At 34.1% G+C, this 25976-nt stretch overlaps 1 protein-coding gene across 1 annotated transcript in view; it reads right to left on the bottom strand.

Moving 5' to 3' along the window:
- Dus3 (Dihydrouridine synthase 3) overlaps positions 1-25976 on the bottom strand; it is an 81717-nt gene that overhangs the window by 14721 nt on the left and 41020 nt on the right. The window contains exons 2-8 of the mRNA XM_081736580.1: positions 18625-18722; positions 12158-12327; positions 10695-10920; positions 8091-8523; positions 7122-7316; positions 5582-5698; positions 3242-3418 (exon numbers count right to left, since the gene is read on the bottom strand). Coding sequence (XP_081592706.1) covers positions 3242-3418; positions 5582-5698; positions 7122-7316; positions 8091-8523; positions 10695-10920; positions 12158-12327; positions 18625-18716 — 1410 coding nt within the window. The 5' untranslated portion in view covers positions 18717-18722. The remainder of the gene's footprint in view (positions 1-3241; positions 3419-5581; positions 5699-7121; positions 7317-8090; positions 8524-10694; positions 10921-12157; positions 12328-18624; positions 18723-25976) is intronic.

Below are 25976 nucleotides of genomic sequence, written 5' to 3'. Positions count from 1 at the left end.
ACCTACGATTTAACGAATCTTGAATCAGATCTAATGAACAGAATTTGACTATTAAGTGTTAGCTTATAGTCACTACTAGTTTAGACTTAAGTTTAAATCATTAGGTAATTTAGATCTTTGATTTTTAAGAAAGAAAACAAAACGAAAAAGCAACTGAAACTTGAGACCTTTTTCACCCTAATATGCAGCTGTAAGGAGTTTTTTGTTATTAATATGTTATGTACGTTAAATATTTTACATTTACATTATACAACACAATTTTAAGTGTGATATTCTATTTTACATACGTATTGTTTATAACACAAATAGCGATTTTACAAACACCTTTTCGCCTCAGTAGTCCGTTAAATGGTGGGTTTACTGTACTTTTAGAACAGGAGGTTATGCTGGTTTTGTTTTTTTGCATAATTACATGAAATATTTAAGTAATCAATTATAGCATTTCCAATAATCAATTTTTTACATAAATAAGATAAGTGAAGTAATCACAGCTTTCGTGACAGCATCACACAAATATAGCTGAACAGATGTTGATAGTTTTTTGGTATAATAACAATACTTTTTATCATTTTATTTTGGTAATTCTATTATCACCACCAAACGTAACTGACTACAACCAATACAAGAACTAAAAGTTTCGTTGTTGCTGTTTATTTTATTTTATTTTATTTTTTTAAAACTTTTTTAAATGTTTCACAAACATCACTGAAGCTATCATTTCACTTACTTTAAACACTAATTCCTGAAATATCCTGTCATTTTTAAGCTCTCAGCTCTTTTTTGGTGATTTGCTCATGGAGAAGAAACATAGAAGAAATAAAATCATCAAGGAAACATAAAGAAACTGACTTACCGGAAAAGGTATATATGTATTTTCAATTGGTGTTTGTCACTCATTAGGTGACGGCGTGGCACCTGTGAAGTGGTCAAGTTGTGCGTTCTGTTTGGAAAGGCAAGGTTGCCAACTCATGTTGATATGTATTTATTGTTTGTGCTAATATTGGATTACTTCTTCATTAGTTTCCCATTTCTAACTTCTCGATATTATATTTTGGGTGTTTTAAAAGAATAAATCAATTTAAAAATCTTTGTTTTATTTTTGGCTCCAAATAATGTTCAGTCTAGAGTTTTGTGATTTATTTCTTTAAAATGTTTCGAAAGACGATGAGTCTATTTCTTTATATCACCTTGATCGATTTACTTCTTTAATTCTTATTTTCTCCTGCATAAACAAGGCTCCAAGGGAGCTGAAAGTTTGGAAGTACAAGACTTTTCAGGAATCAGATTAGTAAAATTCCTGGGCATCTTAGTAACTCTTCGGAAATTATAGAAACAACTGATTCTCTCAGGAAATTTTCACGTAAAGACAGTCCACCTGACAACACCACCACTCACTTCCACTCATTTCATCAGTTTACTATCCCTTTCAAACGACTATAATTTTCTATGTAATAATAATAACTTGTTAGTAATAATAATAACAAATATTTTTTTATAAAAAATCATTCAACATTACTTTCCAGACGAAGCGGGGGACGGAGTTGAACCCTGGTCAGGAAATCATGAAGGTTAGAAGATCATTATAATAATTAGCATCATTACTATTAAAAAAAAAAAAAAATCGAGGAATGAGTGAATGCTCCAATCGTCTCCACTATGAAAATATACAATGAATTAAAGCTGTACGCTATTATCCTATTCCACATATAAGGTATCTTGAAATGAAACTAGACATATATGAAAAAGGAAATATATTAAAAGCGGAAAATTCCATTGCTACTGTAGTGCGAAAGCGTTCTGAAAACTGGTTAGTCTGCTTAACAATGATTTTTTTTATTTCGAGTTTAACGTCCCTTTCAGCAGCGAGGCTATATGAGTGTACTTAATGTATGTGTATAGGTAACGAACACGTAATGTAAATAAAGGTGAACGGTGGTGTAAGCAGAAATGTTTTGGAAGAGGGTTCATTCTTTCCTTTCTTTCTTCATATGCCGAAAGCCTTATTCATGATTTGTCCGGCAATTTGCACCTGGCATTTATCGATTCTCTCATAATGTAATATTCCAGTTCAATTATAGAATTTCCTAGTAAAGAGAGATAAATGTGTATAAACTAGTTTACAGTTTTTCTTATAATTTGCTGACCAACACTGAAATTTGGAACACTTGAAATTTGTACTTTGATGTGCTATCAAGTAATTGTATTTCTAACTACAGAATTTCACATATTGATATCATGTCTTAGTAAGATTCGTAAATCCCCTGTTAGTTAAGAAATTATACATATTTGAATAATTCTGTCTTTTAAGAATATATTTGAAGATTTATGTAAATGAACACAGCAAACTTGCGTGTTATGCTTATCCATGTTTGAATTTCAATCAATGATAATGATATAGATAAGTACCACAGCTCATGTAAAGAGTTGGACCCAAATAGGATCCCTTCATAACAGCTTCGAATTTAGATGAAATTTAGAAATACTTTTAAAAATATACATATGTGGAAGAACAATATTTGAAATTCGAATTCATTTGTGTTTTGATTTCAAATAACTCAGTTAAAACGATTATTGTGCTTGGAAAGAAGTAGGGACCCGGACACAGGGAACCTCCCCATTTGCTATGACACTGAAGATGGAGCGCGGAAGAGTATGAGAGTGAGTCATGGTTTCATCTAAGCAGACACGAAAAGCTACAGTAGAACAAAAACTACGAATCTTCCATTGTTCTTTATTGATTTATCTAAACCAAGTATAATGAAGAATTACCTCAGTGCACTTTCCTTTTACACGACAACGCCAGATTAAATGTTGTGATTACATCTTCATTGTACCCGTTGGCAGATACGTGATCAATCCTTACACTGTTTTTACCGCAGCACTAGCACGTTTAGTCGGACATTGTCATCTACAAAAGTAGCGAACTAGAAAACTTCTCCTCAATGTTTTGTTTAAGATGATGGTATTGCAAATAGTTGTCATTGAATGATACGATACGATAGTAGTAATAATAACAAAACTCTTTGTATCCGTTACGATAGACCCATGATTTTCCACTTTTTATATTATGTGCTTCTATTTCATATACATATCAAACATAATGACAAACTTGCACAATATTCCGGCACTAGAATCATTGTTGCAGAAATCCCACAATCTTCTGCCTATTGCCCTATTTCCCTTAGGACACAATTTGAAAAGCAGTACTATTTAAAGTGAAACAAACATATTTGAAACTTACTGTAACGAGCGACACTCCCCAATCTCGAAATCTTGGTATCAAATAGTGTGCAATATTTTTGTCTGATTTTACACCTGTTCTTGTTTTCACTGTTAATGGCACTGACAAGACTTGATTCATGCACTTAATTACTGATTCTAGGATCCTTTCTCTTCTTAGCAGACCACTACCTGAACCCTGAAATAAGTTAACATATATATGAAATAGGTTAACACACTTATTGCGACAAAAATGTGTACATTATCTTTAACTTAAATTTGAGCTATCTATTATCAATTACAACAACTAATTTGTTCCTTTCCAAAAAACATCGTTTAGTACAATTATCATTAACGATCCTTTACATTATTTATTATTATTATTATTATTTACAGAAAACTAATGCACTATTTCCTGGCATAATTTTCGCACATTTTTGGCCTGATAGTATTCAAGAAACTGAGTGCGATGACTTTGCCGAGAAAATTTAATTGGTGTTCACTTTCCGACAGTATGAAACCAACTTTTCGCTAACTGTAAACTCTCGTTTACAACTTTGTTCCTGCGGTTTTCTGTATGTAGGCTTGCAATGCAAATTTTACATTTACGTCAAATATTAAGTACATACACACTGCCTGGCTAGACCCTATTGCACCACCACAATTTAGAAAGCACCTGAAGCCTGGGGGACTGGCATGCGATTCCATTAATAAACCCTCATCTCAACCTTCCAACGTCCTTTTAAACCAAAGCCACAGAGGTTAACAGCAACAACGATTAAGCAATACGACGATTACGCAGTGAATTTTTAATGCCAATTCTTTAGTTGGAAAAATAAGGTGCAATGATTATGCCAGAATACCGTGTAATATACTTTACGTAAAACATGAATATATTTTGTTAATCTTCTCTGATACGATAAAGAACGTATTAATTTAATACTTCTGCACTGAAACTGAACATTCACCAAGGTAAGCGCTTATAGAGTCTTACAGGAAAGTAGATAAAAGGAAAACTAATTACAAGGAACAACATAAAGAGAAGGATGGATCTATTTTTTGAAGCCATCAAGCGCTTTTCTTCGGGAAAATTATATTAAAAAAAAAAATCGAACAGAAATGATGCGATTGATCAAAGTACATAAAGATTATTTATAGTCCTCCGCATACAACACCTTATATTAATAAATTATTTCAAAATTATGTTTTCTTTGTAGTTTTAAACAACACAGTATTATAGAAAAAACGCCATTATTTTTAATGTGCAACTCTCGGGTTGGTCTGTAAAGAGCGAAATTGTGAAAACTGAGTTAAGTACAAAGAAAGAAAATATTCTACCGCATCGGTGTGTATAGAGCGATATCTCATAGTGTTACTGGTTGCGAAGAAACTTGACTGTGAATCTCTAGGTAACTTGCGATTTTGTAGGTTTTGGTGTGAGCGGAGAAAACTTTAAATTTCATTTATCTCAGAATCAAGTTCTTGGAGTTACTCCACTTCCTATACCCACCCGAGAATTAGGTATAAAATCTGAACACCCATTTCTTTTACGAACATTATTCACACACAGGAAGCATATAATATTGTAAAAAGGGTTTTAAACACACGAACATTAGGCCTTAGTTTATTGCAATTCTACCTTGGGGTAAAGGTAAAGAGCTTCTGAAAGTGAGGAGAGCCGAGATCTATGAAGTAGATTTGCAATCTAGTGTCTTGGAGAGAGAGATAAAGTAGTGTGGTGGAGGTTTATTCAGCTCGAGGTGGTTTTGCATGATGGTCTATGGACTTCGCAAGCTGCCCCACAGTCAAGTGTTGGCGCGATTTGAAGGAAAAATTGATCCCATTTTCCACATTTTCGGTATTAAGTAAGTAGATCCAGTAAATATCAATTAAACAATCATTGAAACAGAGGATTCATATTGTTGTGAGTATGATTTACATACAGTAAATATCAACATTTTAATTAAATATCTAGGTATGTTTAAGTGATTATACTCATTAAAGCAGTAACTAAAAGTTTGTAGCTAATATCATAGGATGTAAAAATATGTAAACAGATACTTAAAATATTGGTGTACAATTTGTTTGTATCGATGGAACTTCTGATCATTTCAATTAACGATAATAAATATTGTATCTAATTGAATATTGAACTGAAACCAAATTATTAAAAATTAAAATAAAAATGCTTAGCTGGTCCCTCTCTAAATTAGCCAGCAGCACAATTTGGCCGTGTAATATTATCCTCTAAAATAATCACATGTATTAAGTTAAAAATTTACTACCAACACACAAGAGGCTATTTCAGACAGGTTTCATTATATATGAGGTTAAACAAGTACTTGGAAAAGTCTTATCATACCTGCTGGTACACAAAATCAATTGGACAACCTAAGTTGATATCAACGAAGTCTACACGGGCTTTTTCTTCTAGCAACTGTGCACAACGTGTCATCACATTTGGATTATTGCCACAAATCTACAAAAAATAGTGAAATCAGAGGGCAATTAGTTTAGTTAAGTATTATTAAAATACACTTCGAAATAATCAATATATATAGAGAATATATCTTTCAATAGTTTACAGAATTTAGTAATACGAATAATAATAGAATACATAAATCAATAAGTTTTAACTTCAGAAAGTTTCTTAATTTTAGTAATATCTTTTTTATTATTATTCCCACTACATTATTGAAAATGAATACGGATGTAAATATTTTAAAAGAAAGTGTACTATGATTACTCAAGTAAATTTCAAACTTTAGTTTTATAAAGGAAATTTACTAGGTTGTCTTGCAGCAATATAAATTAATTAGATATAACAAGTACTGACGAAGATCATGATGTCCAGTGCTCTAAAACTTTTCTTCTGAACTAGACGCCACAATAATTCAAGATTACCAAAGATTGATTGGATACATAGGTCTCCATATGTTTTGGCGTCCAATTAGCTAGGTGCCAGACTCGTCAGTTGCCATGGCGACGTTGTATCCGAGTTGTTTCAAGACCTGATGATATCGATAATGTCAAACTTACAGACTGTTATTGTAAGTCTGAATCGGAGTATATACAATATTTACTCAAATATAAGCGCATCTTTTTTTTTTTTTTTTTTCAAAATTTTTGGGGGGCGCTTGTAATTGCATAATTGCTGTTTAATTAATGTTTTCTTTTTCTTGCATGTCAAGCAAGAGAATTGACGAAGGGGAAAGGGAAACGAAAATTACAATGATTTGAGAATGTTGACGACTGGTAAGACTACCGCAGCACCACTGCCAATCACGAAATGGTGCCATTATTATTATTATTATTATTATTATTATTATTATTATTATTATTATTATTATTATTATTATTATTATTATTATTATTATGTTTTTTTTTTTTTTTTTTTTTTTTTGTTTCAAAATGTCGTGAGAACGAAAACGACTTCAAAATGTTGACAACGTAAAGTTCTTATTTTTCAGTTCATAACATATTATGTATTAAGTTCAAGCTTGTCTTATTCGAAATGCATGGAAGTACTACCTGCCTGGGGTTGTACAGGGGTGCTTATATCTATATAATTCATGGATTCTCAAAATTCTTAGTGAGCGCTTATATTCGACAGTAATTAAACGTTTTCTCCAGTCGTATGTTTCCCATCAGCTTCACTACTAATACTATATGTATGCTGATTCATAAGATGTATAGTTTTCAATATATATATCTATAAATATAGATATTCCAGTCTAGATTTATGACAAGACCCTGTAGTAAATCAGAAGACAGGATCAAATTATGTCTTAAAAAAATATTTCCTTAAAAAGATGTTTCAAATGAACAAATAAAAAATAGAATCGGCTTACTTTTGACTTATAAGCTAATTTTTCTAACAATGAAACACACCGACCACTGACCTGAACTCCAAATAAGTCTTCTGTAGGGTGTCTCTTTACAAGAGCCCATTCTTGTTGAGATCCTTGTAATATCGAAGTAGCCATTGCCATTTCACCGCACGTAATATCAGCCCCGAATTCTTTGCAAACTCGACGAAACGGTAGGTTACCTACCGTTGTAAGTGGTGACAGATATAATTTGTCGTTCCATTTTACCTGTAAATATATTACAATTATGACAGAGAATAGAAGATGGAGGTCGAGAAATATATATATATATATATATATATATATATATATATATATATATATCTTAAATTTATGTTTTGGGAATTTCATTATAACTGTCCCATACACACGTTTACAACCATTAACCTCAATCTCCAGCTCACAACACTGAGAGCAAACAAGTCGTGGGTCACAACTCTAAAGCAAGGACTAAAGAAGCCAGTACGCCAGCCAGTTTGGCATTCATATCACTATAGTCCCTCACTACACTTTTCTATTGATACAAACGCTAGCACAGTGCTGTGGGTTTTCCAGTCAAACACCCCCTTTCAGTGGCGGATCCAGGGGGGGGGCAATCGCCCCCCCCAAGAAGAGGAAACTTTCTTATTTTATATATATAAATAAAACCCATCCCAGAGTTTGAAGCTCTTAAAAGTAGCTCTAAATAGCAGTATGACCACCCCCCCTTCAGAAGTCGGTCCTGGATCCGCCCCTGCCTCTTTCCAAAGATTTATCGTGTTCTACATGACAAATTACTGAATTATTGTGAAACTTATCAACTTGGCTGAGCATTTATCTTTATCTATTTTGGGTAAAATAATTTTCAATCTTCTGAACTTTAAATTCCATCAGAAAGTCCCGCAGCATCAGTACTTAAAAACACTGCGCATTAAATATGCACATTACCACTAAAAATAATAACTTTTTCACATTCTGTTGAATAATAATAGCATCTTAATAATTATTTATTGATTGACTCACCGTTTTCTTCTCTTCTTTCCTAATTGCTATGGTATCTTCATCTGTTAATGGACCGCAAGTTTTAATAATACCTGATTGTTCTGTTTTATTATCACAGCTTTTCAAATCACATTTCTCGGTAGTTTTGAGTGAAACACTATTGTTTTCTGAATTTTCACGTAACGAAGAATTGCCAGAACTTTCGTTACTTTCAACAACAGTTAACTTTTCAGGCTCTTTCACGATATTCCCTCTATTTTTCTCTTTTTCTGCTTTCACATCTGCACTCAATATCTTTTCACTCTTTGAGAAATTGTATTTTCGTTTCCTGAGTTGATGTTGTAAGTCTTTGGTCAGCAGACTGTTAAAGATTGTCGGGTGGCCTTTCGATTTTGACCATAATTCATCATTGATAATATTTTTGCCTTCAGATGATATGTGCTGAGATCCAAATCTGGAGGAAAGACAGAAAGAACGGAATACATAAAGTATGCCTCTACATTCTTAACATTGTAAGAAGGGAGAGACAGAGTACCTTAAATCGGACGAATATAACAACATTGTGCAAGTGAATATATATATGCTTATTTTTTGTACAAGTGATACCCTTAATTTTAATTTTCAAACTATTCCTTCAACACAGTTCATTACTTTACTAGTTTTTAATATGTTCTTTTGAACTACTAGGATAAAACTGACCAAGATATCCCCTTTATTGGCTTAAATGTCATACCTAACTCAACCAACTAGATAACTTTATGACCTATGGAACTCGAAAATTTAATGCCACTTTCCACTCACTTCTTTCATTAGTTAATTGGATCCAGTTTCTGCTTTGTGTTTCTATTTTTGCGAGTATCATGTTAATATTGTCCTCTCATCTGTACGTAGGTCTTCCTAATGGTATTTTTCCGACTGCGTTTCCATTTTAAAATTTTGAAAACGTTTCTACCTTTTCTAATTTTAGCGATATGGCCTGCCCACCTAGATTTAATGACCCTAATAATGTTAGGTAAACAATATAAATTATGCCGTTCCTCATTATGAAGTTTCTACCATTCCCCAGTTTCGTCTCTCTTGGGTCGGAATATTCGATTTTATTTTCAAATCCTTCCAAAATAGGCAAATATATTCCACAACCGTACAGCACAATACGCATAATTATCGTTTTATACATTTAACGCTTCAAATTCTTCGACAGAATTCGCAAAGACAAAACAATTTGAACTGGATAATAATACGGGGTTATTATAAATGATAGACCCATTTTTAAAGATGTGTATTTATTAAATTACAAATTCAAAATGAACAATCTTTATACCAATGCAAAGTGGATTTTTTTTTTTTTTTTTTTTTTTTTTGCAATACATTATAAATGTTCAATGTGTCCACCGTCTGCTGCACGGCAAACATCTATGCGATAGCTGAACTCGTCCCACACACGAGCAAGTGTATCTACTGTTACTGAGTGCACGGCAGCTGTGATACGGTTCCACAGATCGTCCAGAGTTATTGGTAGAGGTGGGACGTAAACAGCTTCCTTAGCATAACCCCATAAGAAGTAGTCACATGGGGTGAGATCAGGAGATCTCGGTGGCAGAAAACCTTGTGCTCCACGGTAGCTATCTCACTCGCAACTGAGAGGGAAACGAATGGCGGCTTATTGCCGCGCGAACTCTACCGGCCGCTTCGAGAACCATCATTGCCCACCGAAACTTTCAACCTTCCTCTTTTCATTGGTATAAAGATTGTTCATTTTGGATTTGTACTTTAATTACTACGAATTTTTAAAAATAGGTCCATCACTTATAATAACCCTATACAAATTTCCTGCTTTTAGCCGACATTAAAATTTTTTCGTGGATCTGGTTTTGATCTGTTCATGTTGATCCCAGATATCAGAAAGTGTCCAATTTCTCGAAAGTATTACTTTATATTTTAATGTCTCCATAATTTGCAGTAGTATAGCATACTTAGCAACATTAAATAAAGGACAAGAGTTTACTTTCCGATTAAGTGGCCGAAAAATACCATTTTATCTCCACTCTTAACTCTACTAAAACCGGGTGTGATAGAAATTAACTACAACTTCCTGTTTCAATATTACTCTACATGGAACAAAACGATGGGTGATGACGAGAAGGGTTTCTTTTTTTCTTTTTTTTAATCGTTCTAATAACAGGTACTCAGGTACTATCTTCTCTCTTAACCCTCTATTCAAAGTGAAAGTGACACAAATCAACTACTTCTGTTTTAAAGTTGGTCGATGGAGAATAGAAACGGTTATAAATAGCGAGAAGCCGTTTTCTGCAATTAATTAAAGCTTTCCAAGAATATATTCCATCTCCACTCTAATAATTTTACTAAAACAGGAAGTGAAAGAAATTATTAGCACCTTCGGTTTCAATATTAACTGAGAAAATATCACGCCATACAAACCAAACTCTTCACGTGGTGGACACATGACACTGCAACTTGCTTATTATTATTATTATTATTATTAGTATTATTATTATTATTATTATTATTATTATTATTATTTGCTAATTTATATTTACAAATACAATATATACTATATACAAATAAATTTTAAAATATACAATTGATGAATACTACTAGACATACCTACAACAAACTCCTCTTGGACAGCGTCCATAGACTGTAAACACCCAGCAAACTAAACCAATGTCAGGCGGTTTCTTTGAAAGATATTCTTTCACATCATGTTGAAAGACACAGTTCGTATTTTGGCACTGAACAGGCTCTTCATTCTCAGCCACGTCAATTAAGGTTGGACACAATTTGTTCTCCTTCTGCTCTCTCCATGTACAAGGGCGGCATTTGTTTTGACCTGTCATAAATAAAGTCATTTTATATTCTATGAAATTCATGAAGGATGTACTACACGGTAAGGTGGCAGGAAAGAGAGGTAGGTAGCAAAGGAGGCTACAATTGATTTACAGCAATTGGTTTGCAATCGCTCAAAAGTTCTCTACACAATATGTCAATGACAACATTTTTGCTACAAGAAACCTTCCGAAAAATGTTTCAGTGTCAAAAAGACCTTAGATGCACCTGTATTGTTAAGAGTATTTCAGGAAAACTTAATATTACAAACTTATCAAGGATGTAATGGAAGCTATACGAGAGCATACGGCGCATACCAATCTAATATTTTTAGAGTTTAACGTGTATTTACTTTAATTCAGAGATCTAATGGAGGTACAAGGGTGGATATAAGCTACATGTTTTAAAACAATCGAGAATATACCCATTAAAAATTCTAGCAATACTTGGTAAAGAAATAGTAAATGCTACAAACACATTTATAATTTACCTAGTACACCACCACACAACAAGCTTCCTCTTATGCCACTTTAAAATACATTGAAAGCTCAGCGCATCAAGAACAATCTATCTCCAAATTGAAGTAAAGTTACGAAAAAGAATCCTAAGTTTTTTCTCTCTAAATTCTAAATTCACCTTTTCTTCTCTGTTTCTTTTTGTCCCAAACATATGCCTCAAAATTCTGTTTCTGAAAAACCCAGTTAACTGTTTTTCTCTATGCGTCAGTGAGAAAATTTCCCAACCATTTCATGTTAACACTTCATATTTCTTAACACTTCATACTTATGTTCAGAGTTATAATTTTGGAAATTTATCCTGGACGTTAAAAATCATTTACATAATGTCTCTACTATAGAGTTAGCCTTTTCTTCTTCTTCTTCTTCTTCTTAGTAGTTACTTTCTTGAAGATATCAGAAATACTTCTTGAAGAAAATTAGAAGTTATTTTCAAGCAAACCACGGAATATTTTAAGATCAAAGAAAATCTTATTTTCACCACTGAATTTCATGACTTTCCTGGGGACTAGATAACCATGCTTAATAATACATATTAACCATTTCGATACATTTGTATAATCATAATAATTTAGAAAAAAAAAAAAAAAACAAACAAAAGACAAGCACACACACACACACACACACACACACACAATCTTGTCAAACCAATACATTTTAACAACGAGCAGCTCGTGACCAGAAAGCTAAGTATTCCTATTTGCTTACATATGGAAATGTTTTTACCTCTGAGTTTTACTTTTTCACCGGAAGAGCCTTTACGTTTCTTTGACGGTGGCACATCTTCAGAGATTTCTGCGCCATTCTGGACACTATCTTCATCTTGAATCTTTCTTTTGTCGTTTTCAGAAACATAATCCAAACATAATGTTCTCTTATGGTCAGGATCTAAAAATCTGGAAAATACAATGCAAGCATTACAGCAAATCAGGTTTTATTGTTATTATTATTATTTTCCCATTTCCCTCAAAGAAGCATAAGGTATTGGAGACAGACTACAAAATAATCTAAGTTTTCTGTGATTCTTAAGAATCCTGACAGCTTAAGAGCTCAATATATTATTATTATTATTACTTCAGAATTGACGTACACATATTGAAATTATTTTTCTTGAAGGTCTCTGTGTATGCTTCCTTGAGTCTCTGAAAGGATAAAATTACACACAAACTAATTTCTTTAGGTTTTTCTTCCCGCTGTAATTTACGACTAATCTCTACGTCTTCCTGGTATCTTCGCCGCGCTCCTAGAACAAAGTGTAAAATTTTCCTATCAATTTCTATTTGCCTAATGTTTGTTCATTTATGCTTGTTACTAAAATTGAATCGTTAATAGAAAAGCAGAGTACGAACTTCTTAGAGTACGAACTTCTTAATCCTGTACTAACGAAACAATCCAAGTGTCCACAAAGCACTCAAACGTATTCAACATTTAACAGTTCGAACTAAGTCCATTCATTTCTAAGGTGTAAAATGTGTTCTAGAGAAGATCTGTCCTTATTATAATTTTCATTTCTCACTACTTGTTTCACTATGTGCATTATTCCCTTAAAATGATCCATTCAAACCTGTTTACCCATGAACAAAATTTATATTTGGTTACAAAATTGTTAATCATGTCTTTTCTTTACAGGTTTGTTACAGTGTAACTACAGGTGCTTATTGAATGCAGAACATTGTTGCCAGAAGATAGTTGTGTGTGACCTTTTACAAGTTAAATGAAACCCTATTTATATATGTACAAATGAAGAATAAAATTTTGTTGTTGGTAAGTCTTTTTATTTAGTTTTATATTATACAATTCTATTGGTCATCCAAACTTTCCTCGTCTGCATTAAGTTTAGGATTATTTGTCCTTACGAAAAACGATTTAGAAACATTCCTTTCTGTATTGTTGGAGCACGAGTGTACAATGTCAATGCTGTTGTTATCGTGTCATGATTCTTGCAAATGCTTTGAAAGTCCTTACATGGGGAGTTTCACTCCTCTTCCATCTCGAATATGTTATTTCACTCTCGTCGAGATGTTCCTTTTTGGCATTCCTATGTAGAACTCACTGAATGTACAAGAAGCTGAATAAATTCCAGATAATGATAATTTATTTCTATAATGATTTTTATATTTCGAAAGTGTATTTTCAAATCTTGTTCCAGATTTCATCAAAAATTTAATTCCAAAGAACAGCCAAGTTTTCTAATTTTTTTTAGAAACTTCCGGGTAGAGTGGTTAATGAGATTCACTTGTCCATTTTGGCTTTATTGACCGGATTGATGTAATATTCTCACGTCGAATTTTTCCATATTTTTAAATGTTTAGTAATCAAATTCGTTCTTCTTTCCTAGTTTTTGAATGTAATTTCCTACGATATTTTTCTTTGTGGTGTATCTAAATGGTCTCCAAAAGGAATTCTCCAAATATTGGGCTTCGATGAAATGTGAATGTGTTGAATCTTTACGAGTAAACATTTCCGAGGAAATTTCTTTCCTGTATACAGACGAGCAGAACTTATTTCTGTGTTGTATGTGAATATCTACAAAATTTAGTCCGTTGCTGCTTTCTACAGTGAACTTTGTTTTATATGAATGTTGTTGAATTCAGAAATTAAATCTGCTAATGTGATTTCCTCTTTGTAAATAATTAAGAAGTCATAGCAAATACACTTTTAATACTATGACTATGTAAATAATTAAGATAATATAGCATGGAAATAATCGGTATAGATGGTGAGTCCAATTTAATATGTTTGGCTCTGGTTGTATCAACAATCCACGATTCCTTACAAATTGTGTTTGCCTTCCTAATTAACTTGTTTAAAGGATTAGTTCTGATTTTTTTTCTGATAGAAACGTACCGACCTATAAGATCGTTAAATGGTTGTCTAAATTAATTTAAGATAATGTTAAAAGCTTTAAGTATTCAATCAAAAATAACTTGAAAATTCCACCTGATATAAAGTTTCCCATCAACGCAAACCAACTACATTTAGCATTTATAGATATCACGTCCGAGTACAATTCTATTCCGATTAATTTTGCTATCCTATGAACTCAACAAAAATAAAGGAAAAAGAAAGTTTCGGACGTGTTAATTTATGAAATCACTAAGTAATTAGAATGTTATTTGAACAACTGTATTTGAAAATAATATACATAAACAGGAAGATGGATTAGCAATGAGCAGTTCTTTATATTCCCCTTTTGGCCAATATAATTATAAATAATTATAAAACGAAGATTTTGCGAAAAGAGGAGTATAAATTCATCAGGTATGTCCGTTATGATGATGACTTCTGAATTATGTACACAGAGGAAAACACATTAGCAGATTCAGTATTTGAATTCAACATTCATAAAAACATAAAATTCACTGTTAAAAAAGAAAGCAACAACAGACTAAATTTTCTCGACATTCAAACCCAAAAATAGCAAGTTCTGCTCGTCTGTATATAGGAAAGAAATTGCCTTAGAAAATGTTTGTCCAGAAAGACTCAGCACACACACATTTGATCAAGGCCAATATTTAGAAGAATTTCTCTTTGAGAGCATTTAGCTATACCACAGAAAGAAAATATCTTTGAAATCACACTCAAAAATTACATACTCTAGGAAAGAAAAAAAAGGATTTAATTATTACATACTCTAAAAATGGCAAAATTCGGCGTGGGAATATTACATCAATCAGCCAATAAAACAAAATGGACAACAAATGAGACTCATTACCATTCTAACTGTAAGTTTCTGAAAGAATTAGGAAAATTGGCTACTCTTTTGTAATTAAATTTTTGGTGAAATCTGGAACACGCTTTGGAATAGAAAAATTATAATAGAGATAAATTATCATTACCTGGAATTTATTCAGCTTTTGTACATGCAGTGAGCTCTACCTAGGAATGACAAGAAAGAACATCTCAATGAGAGTGAAAGAACATATCAGACATGCAAGAGGAGAGGAACTTCCGTTGTCAGGACTTTCAAAGCACTTGCAAGAATCAGGAAACGACACTAATAGAATTGACGTCCTACAATCGTGCTCCAACATAGAAAGGAATGTATCTAAATAATTTTTCATCAGGATAAAAAAATCCTAAATTAAATGTAGACGGAGGAAATTTGGATCACCGATGGAATTGTATAGGCAAAAACTAAATAAAAAGATTTATCAACAACAAAATAAATTTTATTCTTTATTTTTACATATGTAAATAAGGTTTTATTTAATTTGTAAGAAGTCACACTACATAATCATCTTCTGGCAATGGTGTTCTGAACTCAACAAGCACTTGTAGTTAACTGTAACAAACCTCTAAAGAAAAGACATGATTAACAATTTCATAACCAACTATAAATTTTGTAAACCGGTTAACAGACTTGAATGGATCATTCTATGGGAATAGTACACATAATGAAACAAGTAATGAGAAGTAAAAATATTGAGCAAAGACAAATGAAGGGTAAGGGGTAAAAAGAAGGAATGTCACAAAACTTCATTTTCGAGAAAACGGCGTTTTTATATTTTAAACTGCGTAAAAAAGAATAGGGTAGTCAAACCTTTTGCCCCTTTCTACATGGATATTTCGACATCTAGGTATTCATGGCATATACTGTCAAATAGTACCAAGAGTCACCAAAAGATAGGACAAAGCACCTGATAAAGGACACATATGGACATTCCTTGTTTTTTCCCCTTACCCTTCAAATGTTCTCTATACATTTTACACTTTAAAAATGAACAAACATAGTTCGAACTGTAAATTGTTAAATACATTGTGGACATTTCGAATGTTCCGTTAGTACAGGATAAAAAACATCAGAATCTCTCAGTGATTTACTTCAGTTTACGATAGGAGTGTTAGGGATCATGGACCCAGCGCAGACTGAAATATCGAATATTAAATTTTAACAGAGATACAATAGCATCGGATGCAAATGAGTTCCTTTTCTATTAAACATTTAGGTTAGTTGACGACAAGAACACACAAATGCTTCAGTCACCAGCTGAAGCAGGTATACGTACCTTATATGTCCTTCTGTCAATAACTTCTGACGATATTGACCAATTGGAATACAATTTTCAATGCTGCATAGAGAATTATATTCTCTGTATGTCAAAGAAAACTGAATCAAAACTGGCAGACACGTTCCAAAGTTGTTGACAGAAAAGAATGTATGGTTTGTATACAAATATTTATAGTGATTGCACAATGAAATTCATTTCCTTTAATGGAATTTCACCGTAAGTAATTTCTCAATGGATTAATCTATCACAGTACAGATTTGTCCAAATCAAAATAAATTACATTCTTTTATATACAAGAATAAATGTTATGTATGTGGTGCGTCGTGCAGTTTTAGTTTACTGCAATATTTCACAAATCTCATGTGGTACCTTTTCCAAAAGACCTTTTCTCTGGATTACTTCAACCGCTACATATTCACGTTACCACTCTTATATACGGGCAAAAGGATAATTTTATCACTTAAAGTAACAAGTAGCAGCGTCACATGTACACGACGTGAAGTAGTTTGGGTTGTGTGGCATGATATTTTCTTAATTAATATTGAAACCGGAAGTGGTAGGAGATTCTCCCACTTTCAGTTTTAGTAGAGAGATTAAAGTGGAGGTGGAATATATTCTTGGGACGCTTAATTGATTGTAGGGATCCAATTCTGTATGTCTATTACCATTTTTGTTCTATAGCGATCAACGTTAAAACCAGAATTGATTGATTTCTGCCACTTCCCGTTTTAGTACAGAAATTAGAATGGAAATATATTCTTGTTACGCTTAATTGATTGCAGAAAACAACATTGCAGAAGAGTTCTCTCGTTGCTAAGCGGTTAATGTATCCACCTTTGACGTGGGAGACCGCGGTTCGAAATCTTTGAGTTTTACGTCCACGGTTATGCCGGTTAGGCTAAAGGAGACGGTGATTATGAGAAATGAATGAAATGGTGGAATGAAGAAAGTGGGAGGAAACGGGAGAACCCCGAGAAAACCCACGCACACGGTGTTTGTCCACCACAAAGTTCACTTGGCGGGAGCAGGGTTTGAACCCGGGCCCCCATGCACCAGAGTGAACGCTCTACCACTGAGCCACCGCGGCCCCTACGAGACCGCGGTTCGATTCTCAGCAGGAGCTCATGTGATTCGGATCCTACGTTAAGCTGCGTTCGTCCACGTCTCATATGGTCTTGCTGCTGAAAGACATTAAACTCAAAATCACCTTGATGACGGTCTACGTTAAAATCGGAGGTAGTTGAATTCTGCCACTTCTGGTTTGAATAGAGGGTTAGAAGAGAAGATTGTACCTATTCTTAGAACATTAAATCAATTTCAATAAAACGTTTCTCGTTATCTCTTATCGTGTCTGTTCTATGTAGATCAATATTGGCCATAAGTTTCGGTTTTAGTAGAGTTACGGATGGAGATGAAAGGTACTCTTAAGGACGCCTAATCGTTTGCAGAAAACCTCTATTCGCTACCTATTACCATTCTTCCTTTATAGTGATCAACGTAAAAACCGGAAATGGCTCATTCCTACCACTTCCGGTGTGAATATCAACTCCATCAATGAACTAGATTCTAGTCTTTTGACTCTACATTTTGACCAAAATAGGTGGGAATTCCTTACATCTTGATTTTTTTTTTTGGTCTCCCGAGCAGACAGACGCACACACGGACAGAGTAAATATATAAAAAAGTTATGGTAAACCAAATTCGTTAAAAATTAAGTAGATTAGTATAATATTCTCTTCTGAGAACTGATAAACTGAACATTGAATACTCTACTACGGATGTACAGTACCCACAGTACAGTACGTTCATAGAAACGTATTCTGTACCCAATTTATCAATCCTGCGAGGAGAACAGGCATAATAATCAACTTAATTCTTAATTCAGGTGATAGAGTTATCCATTTTCCCATGATAACATGAATATGTAGCGGTTCAAGAAGTAATCCAGAGAAATAAGCCTGCTGGAAAATGTGAACAGTGAGAGAGGTTTGTGAAATCTTGCAGCAAAATGAAATTGCACGATGCACCAAAGAAGTAATAATATTTGCTGTTTTATACTAAAATGCACACATTAATGTATTATCACATTCTTTTATCTTTCAAAAAATTGTTATTCATTCAGAAATTAGTAGGTTATTAGAGGTTACCAAATTTGGACTTCGAGCGTACTAACATACTTACTCTGGTTTAATTCTGAGAATTCCAGATTTTACTTCTGAGCTCTGTGATACAGATTCCGTGGTCACGTTTTCAACTTTTACGTCTTCAGACATGGTTACCTAAAAAGAGTAAAAGTAGAGATATTTAAAATATTCTCTGCACATTATTTTTCCATTGTACTTTCTTTAACTAGTCTAGCAGGCCTTGTTTTTATATTGTCAAACTAAACACAACAACACACTGAGCAAGGCTATGTGATAATATATATAAAACACACAATCACGTAACAGTTTCAACACAATAACTGTCTTCATCAGACTTCCACTACTCTTTCCACTTCATAAGAGGAGTAGAAGTGTGGTGAAGATACAGTTGTGTTGAAACGTGATTGTGTTTTATATATTATCACATAGCCTTGCTAAGTGTGTTGTGTTTAGTTTGTACTTCCTTCTATTCAAATTTTACTTTGCTTTGAGTTATGATTTTTATAAAGAACATCTATAAAACTTAATAAGGTACTATAACACAGAGGTTGCTAAGAAACAACTTCCTGGTATTACAGTCCATGAAGGGATATAACTGAGCAGATGATGCTTGTTTAACCATGCATGGACAACACATCAAGCATTTCTAACGCATTTAAAATACATCTTTATAAAGTTTATTTTTAAGAAAACGAATTGTTTCATGGCTTTTCTTGCTTCTTTTTCAATATGGCTTTTTTGGTCGTCGCTCGTTTAACAGCGTTAATAGTACAGTAGCAGAACCCTCCATTTAAGTGAAACCCGGGGGAAAAAGTGGCACAGAAATGATTTTTACTTTGTTTGAAAGGCTTATGTTTGTACTTCGACATAACCAAAATCCACCAAAATCCCCCTTCGGGAATTTCAAGATATGACGTCATCAATATGGCCGCCAGTGAATTTCGCGTCAGTACATTGAAAAGCGCATATAAACCTCTAGTGTTCATTAGAAAAGTTAAATTTTTGGTTCATTTCTCAGAGAATACACCAGAAAAGAATTTCTGTGAAAAATACCACGCATATATTACAACCATTTTTAAATATGGCGTCTAACAATAAATGAAATCGACTTTCATAGTGTGCATTACAATGTTTAATGGTAAATAACTTTAAAACTGTTATATATATGCACAAATATATTTATATCAGGATTTGAGTATATCATGAACATTCAAACCAGCCCAGTACCAGTACTGTATGCGTTAAGATGGAAGGGATATAACCTGTTTTATAGTCGAAGGTGAATTTTCTCGTTTAAAGTTAAGCGAATAGACTTAATAAAGTATTTGTAGTGGAACAGCGTCTCCAGAAGTACAAAGAATTTCTCGCAGAAAATTTCTGGACATCACGATTGTGGTTGCAGTATCTCGACTAGATGGAAACGGTGAAATTATTTGTTCATGCTGAGCGTATTGGTGATTGATTTGCATTTGTTTGCTGTCAGTCATATGCTCAATTTCTTCGCTGCAACTGGACATATACAATATGCAAAAGTGCTCGCCTGTACTTACAAACAACGCACAAACTTTTGGCATCTCATCCGTGGTTACATGAACAGTTCATATCAAATCCCTGTACAATCCATCTATCGAGTCGCGAATGGGCTGGTTTATGGCCAGGCCTTGTCATTGAACCAACGTTAATGTGAAGCATCAAAACAAGAGGCGGTCTGACTCAAGGAAGGGGATTCTCTGACAATGTGAGATTGCTTTGGCGTCTTCCACACTATGCATATATGCTCCGCTGTCCACGAAGCTATGACTTCGCTAACTGGAAATCGTCACATTTCCGGAGAATAATGTGTTGAAATGAGGGCGACTAAAAGGAACCGTGATGCAGCTGATCTAAATAAGGTATCTGAGTGGTTTGAAGTTCACAATCCTTTTGGCATCAGTGGCAACTCACTTCGAAATTTGTCAACAGGTACTCGTGCTGTTTTGGGAAATGGGATTAACTGCGATGAGGCTAAAGATGTTGATGCAAGAAAACAAAAGACGTTGGACAAGAAAGTGTGCAAAGCATCAATTCGAAAAGCATACAAAGTTCAAACGCTAATAACTTTGCAGAAAGGAATCAATGTTGGCCACACACTGCTCCACATTGATCCGTGAGTACTGATTTTGCGACTTATTACGATTGCTGAATGAAATGGAAATGCGACTGAGCAACTCAAATATAAGCTTACTGCTAAGCCTGCAGGATTGTTCAAAGACGGCTACATGAGAAAGTTCGACAAGGCTAATCTAATAACAATATTAATGAAGGATATGCCTGATGGTCCACAACCTAAAGTACGTGACAGATGTCTTAGATGGTGAAGCTCTTGAGTTGAGTTGATTTTGAGTTTAACCTCCCTTTCAGCAGCGAGGCTATGAGACGGGATCTACTGATTAACGTGGAATCCGAACCACATGAACTCATACCGGGAATCGAACCCGGATCTCCCACGCTAAAGGCGCGTACGCTAACCGCTTAGCCAAGAAGGAGCTCGGTGAAACTCTTCTTCATCACATTAAATGGCCTACAATTGGAACCTACTTAGACATCTGCAAACAGTACAGACAGTACATTTTCAGCAAATATGGAAGATTCGATCAAATTACAGTAGTATTGATGGCTACGGTGACCAGCCTTCCACTAAAGACCATGAACATCTACGACGCTCTGCTAAAGTCATGCCAGCCATTGTAAAAGTTACTGAATACACAAAAATCCAAAGAAACCAAACTGCTTTCTTCGCAAATCCATACAACAAAAGACAGTTCATTTCCATACTCAGAAGCATCTTTCAGACGATGGCTACAAAGTGAAAAAAGCTTCTGGTGATGTGGACACTGAAATCGTTGCGGCCTCACTTCAGATAGGTTTAGAAGGTTATGAAGTGACCGTAGTTGCTGTAATACAAATATTCTCATTTTGCTACTTTATCATCTAAAATCAGAAATAGCTAATGTCTACTTCATGTATGGAACTAGACGGAACGATGCAACTAAACATATCAATGTGCGCCATATGTTATAGAACATGCGAGAAAATCTTCAGCCGCATTGTTGTTCATCCATGCAATGACTGGATGTGATACCACATCCGCAATGTTTGGATGTGGAAAAGGAAGTTGTGTAAAAATGCTCGCAGCATCAAAGGATCATCAAATCCTCAGTGAACAGATTGGCAACGTTAATTCCACCTAAGAAACTGTTGCATCCAGTGTCCTCCAATTCCTTGTTAAATTATATAGTGGAAGCGACTCAGACACTCTGAGTGTCCTGCGTTATAAACTATACATGAAGAGGGTTCCAACAGTAATACTCTATCTCAACCCGACAGACTGCCACCCACAGAAAGAGTAGCGTATTTCCACTGTCTATCAGTGCATCTTCACGTTGTTTCATGGAAGCAACATTCACCGCAGGCGTTGGATCCTCTTGAATGGGGCTGGAAACTCGAGCATGTGAAGCTAGCACCCATTACGACTGACCAAGCATCTGCTCCTGATGATCTGCTAAAAGTCATACGTTGTAAATGCAAGATGGCATCCACACGGCCATGTGGAACAAGTGTTTGCTCATGTTAGAAGTACGTCCTAAAATATGTTGTGGCTTGTAGTCATTGTAACGGTGAAGGATGAATCTCAGCAAGTTGAAGAAAATGAAATGCTGGAGGACTCGAATAAAGTTTGGTAGAACTTTGCCTGTCTTTTGCCCTTTTGTGTTACTTGTTATGTATTAAACTATCAGTTTTTTTTTCTTTTTGTTAATCGATATTTTCTTCTTCAGTGTTCATAGATAAATGAATTTTAAAGAAGAAAGAAAAGAATATAAACAATGTGTCAACGATTAAACAACGTACATATGTTTGTTGTACAACAGCGCTTACTGTGAGGAAAGTGTCTGTAAGGAAATTGTGAGTGACGATTCACATGCAAATATAATTCCTGATTTGCAAATAAAAAGTTTTCTACAATGTGTTTCTTAATAAAAAGAAATTTATGGGCAGCAAAATTCCGTTATCCTTGATGGATTTTTGGCGAATTTTGGATATTTTGTTGTTGATAGTAAGTACTTTGAGTTTAGCTGTTAAAAGATTCTGTACCATTTTGTCGAGTAGAGATGAAGAATTACTGTAGATATTTCCGTTAATTTTCCTTAAACCTTTTGACACAAAGAATCAAGAATAGAAAAGGTATATTTCTTTAAAACAGCTGCCATATTGAAAGATTTTGCAAAACAATGCTGATTTTAAATCACAACTGAGACATTGTATATACCCACCTTAATGCTAAGTTTGTTTAGTTAATATTGCGAAATAGGTTTAATTGCGAAAATTACGAATATTTGAAAAATTCCAACTTCCGTCATTTTGAAATTTATTATACGATCTTGCTGACTAGCGAACATCTGTGCTAGGCGGTGACGAACAGAAAAATTACATAGAATTTTTCACTAAATTTCTTATATGAGGGTTTCTGCAGTAAGTAGCGCTGTAAAGAAATGTTTTTTATATAAAGCGCACTTAGAAAAGTCGATTTCTTGTATTATTAGACGACATATTTAAAATATGGTGGTAATGTATGCATAGTATCTTCATAAAAGTTGTTTTTTGATGTATTTTCTAAGAAATTAATCGAAAATTTAACTTTTCTAATGAACGGTAAAGGTGACTCACTGGCGGTCATTTTGATTACGTCACATCTTGATATTCCCGAGGGGGATTTTGGTTATGTTGAAGTACAAACATAAACCTTTCAAACAAGGTATAGATCATTTCTGTACCATTTTCTACTGTACTATAATGTTGGTGGGAAGTTTTCTTCTATAGAAATCTGTAAATTGTAGTAAATATTGTAATATTCTGTAGGTACGCACATAGGAGTTGTAGCACTTCACCCTTTTATTATAAAAATGTCTCATAATTATTGTACATAGTTTGTATAAGTTTTTCTCTAAGTCTTTTAATACCCTAAATCTTTATTGTAGAATATGAATAATTCCCTTCGACATACTATATTGCCTTGTGTAGATAGGCTGCTGTCTTAGCCCAAAGTGGCCTCAGACGAGATAGGTATCTCCCTAGCCCAAAGCGGCCACAGAAGCAGGTATTAAAGGTTTATACTCCGTAGCCGATAGTGGCCTCGGGAGTAGGTATTGAAGGATAAATCTCCGTAGCCCATGGTGACCTCGGAAAAAGGCATTTAGGTTAATGATCAATACAAGGCACTGATAATTTCTTAGTCCCGTCATCTTTTATAGCCGTCCTTTCGAGGGTTGTAGGAAGGGTTGTAGGATTTCTTTGTGGTCCTCACTGTCCTCTTCCTCTTTCCCTGAAAGTGTAATTTCCATGTGTCGTCTACCACTATTTGTTTACAAATCGTAAAAACACGCGTTTATAGTAAAAAGATGTGGCTTGTAGTACGTGTGGATGTATGGATCCTTGCAATATAGAAATTTCATAGTTACCAGCATTTACGTAAACGTATTTCCAGTACATTAAACATGCGTAATCAGGGTGTCTACTAAATGTTCATTTTCAAATTCCAGGTTTTATCAAGGTTTATTTTTCCTTTTTTTCCAGGTCTATTCAGTAGACTGACATTTATTGTAACATGTATAAGTTACTGCAAATTTATATAGTTCTTAACAAAAACTGGTTATAATTAGAGAACGCATATCGCAAGGGATAGTTTCTTTAAGTGACAAGATGAAAAGAAAAAACTGAGTGAAATGTTGGGTCTCAAAACATTTTACACAAGAAAATGTTTAATTAAAATATCCCCTACCAGAAGGCCGGTTGAGAAAAATGTGCAGTAGCTTTAAATATTCTAATGTAGGAATACTATACAGGGGTGATCCTTACTTAAACTGACAAACTTCGAGAAATGATTCTTGGCACCCAAACAAGAAAAAAAAAAAAAAAAAAAATCCTCTCTAACTCTTCTCCAGGGCGCATAGTTTCCGAGCTAAAAGGTGCCGAAAGTGTAGAAAAATGAACTTCCGACGCCTATATTTCCAAAATTATCCAAAGTAGAGAGTGCTGCTTAAAATCTCACAAATGAAATCATATGTTCAGAACAGATAAGACTTCCCTAAAGAGATATTAAGTTGCACTCTCTACGTTGGATAGGTTTGGAAATATAGGCCTCAGAAGTTCATTTTTCCACACTTTCGGCACCTTACAGCTCCAAAACTATGTACTGTGGAGAAAAGTTAGAGGATTTTTTTTTTTCCTGTTTCGGGCTCGGGAATCACCTCCCGAAGTTTATCGGTTTAGTTAAGGTTCACCCTGTATAATAGTAAATTTCTGTCAAAAACATTACTTCAAATAAATTAATATTATAGTAGTAGCACGTGAGTGTTGATGAACAATGACAAAAATGGCGGGAAAATAGCTTACTCACTGCTAATTTATGGGATAAAGTACCACAAGAGTATTTTACTACAAGCACTCCCCTTTAAAGTACTCTTGTGGTATTTTATGCTAAGTACTGGTAGGACTTAGCGGTGAGTAAGCTATTTTCCCGCCATTTTTGTCAAACTAATATTAGTTTAGAAGTAAGAGGAAAATGATCATATATAATACAATTTCTTAACGCAAAGTAGTCCATATTGTTAAACGATACTGCACATTCTTCTTGGATGGGGACTGGCCATCGGTTATATTTTATTTAAAAATGTATTGTAACATGACAGTTTAAAAAACTGAAAATGTTATGGAACCACGCACATTATATGACCAAATATACAAAACAACTTTCACAGTGAAAAGTTTTTGACATTCAACTTCTAGAGTTCGACATCCCTTTTAACTCTTTCGCCTGTTCTTCCAATGCATCTACTTCTGCTTCGGTGTCAGTATTCTTTTCTTCTTTAATTCCAACTCTTTTATTTTCTTCTTAATATCTTTCTTTTCTCGAGCTGTTTTGTCTTCTTTTTCACCGCGGTCTTTCAGATATTCATTTCTTCTGCTTGATGCATTCCTCACATACTGGATCATATTCTTTGTGATATTCATATTACGTGTGTCACCAGCAACACGCACAGCAACCAACACACTTCTCTGGGCAATCAAGCACTCCTCTTGGAGATTTTCAACAATGCACTCTTTGTTAATGGAGAAACTCCTTTCTACTGCTGCGTTGCTATGGAAAAGTACACATATCTTATGCATGAATGTTTTAAACACATTGGATACACCTTTACTTAACAGATCATGGAGAAAAAAGTCTAATCTGTCATTTTTGTAACTGAAATTTGACAGTTTTCGTGCTGTGTCTTGGTCTGAACAAAATTTTAAATATTCCAAATTCACCATATCGGGATTTACAGGTGTTATTTGCTCCTTCTCGACAAATGT

Source organism: Thermobia domestica, chromosome 13, assembly GCF_964235325.1.
Source record: "Thermobia domestica chromosome 13, izTheDome1.hap1.1, whole genome shotgun sequence".
Classification (NCBI taxonomy): domain Eukaryota; kingdom Metazoa; phylum Arthropoda; class Insecta; order Zygentoma; family Lepismatidae; genus Thermobia; species Thermobia domestica.
Note: the sequence above shows the minus strand (reverse complement) of the source record. Positions and strands in the feature narration are given on the sequence as shown.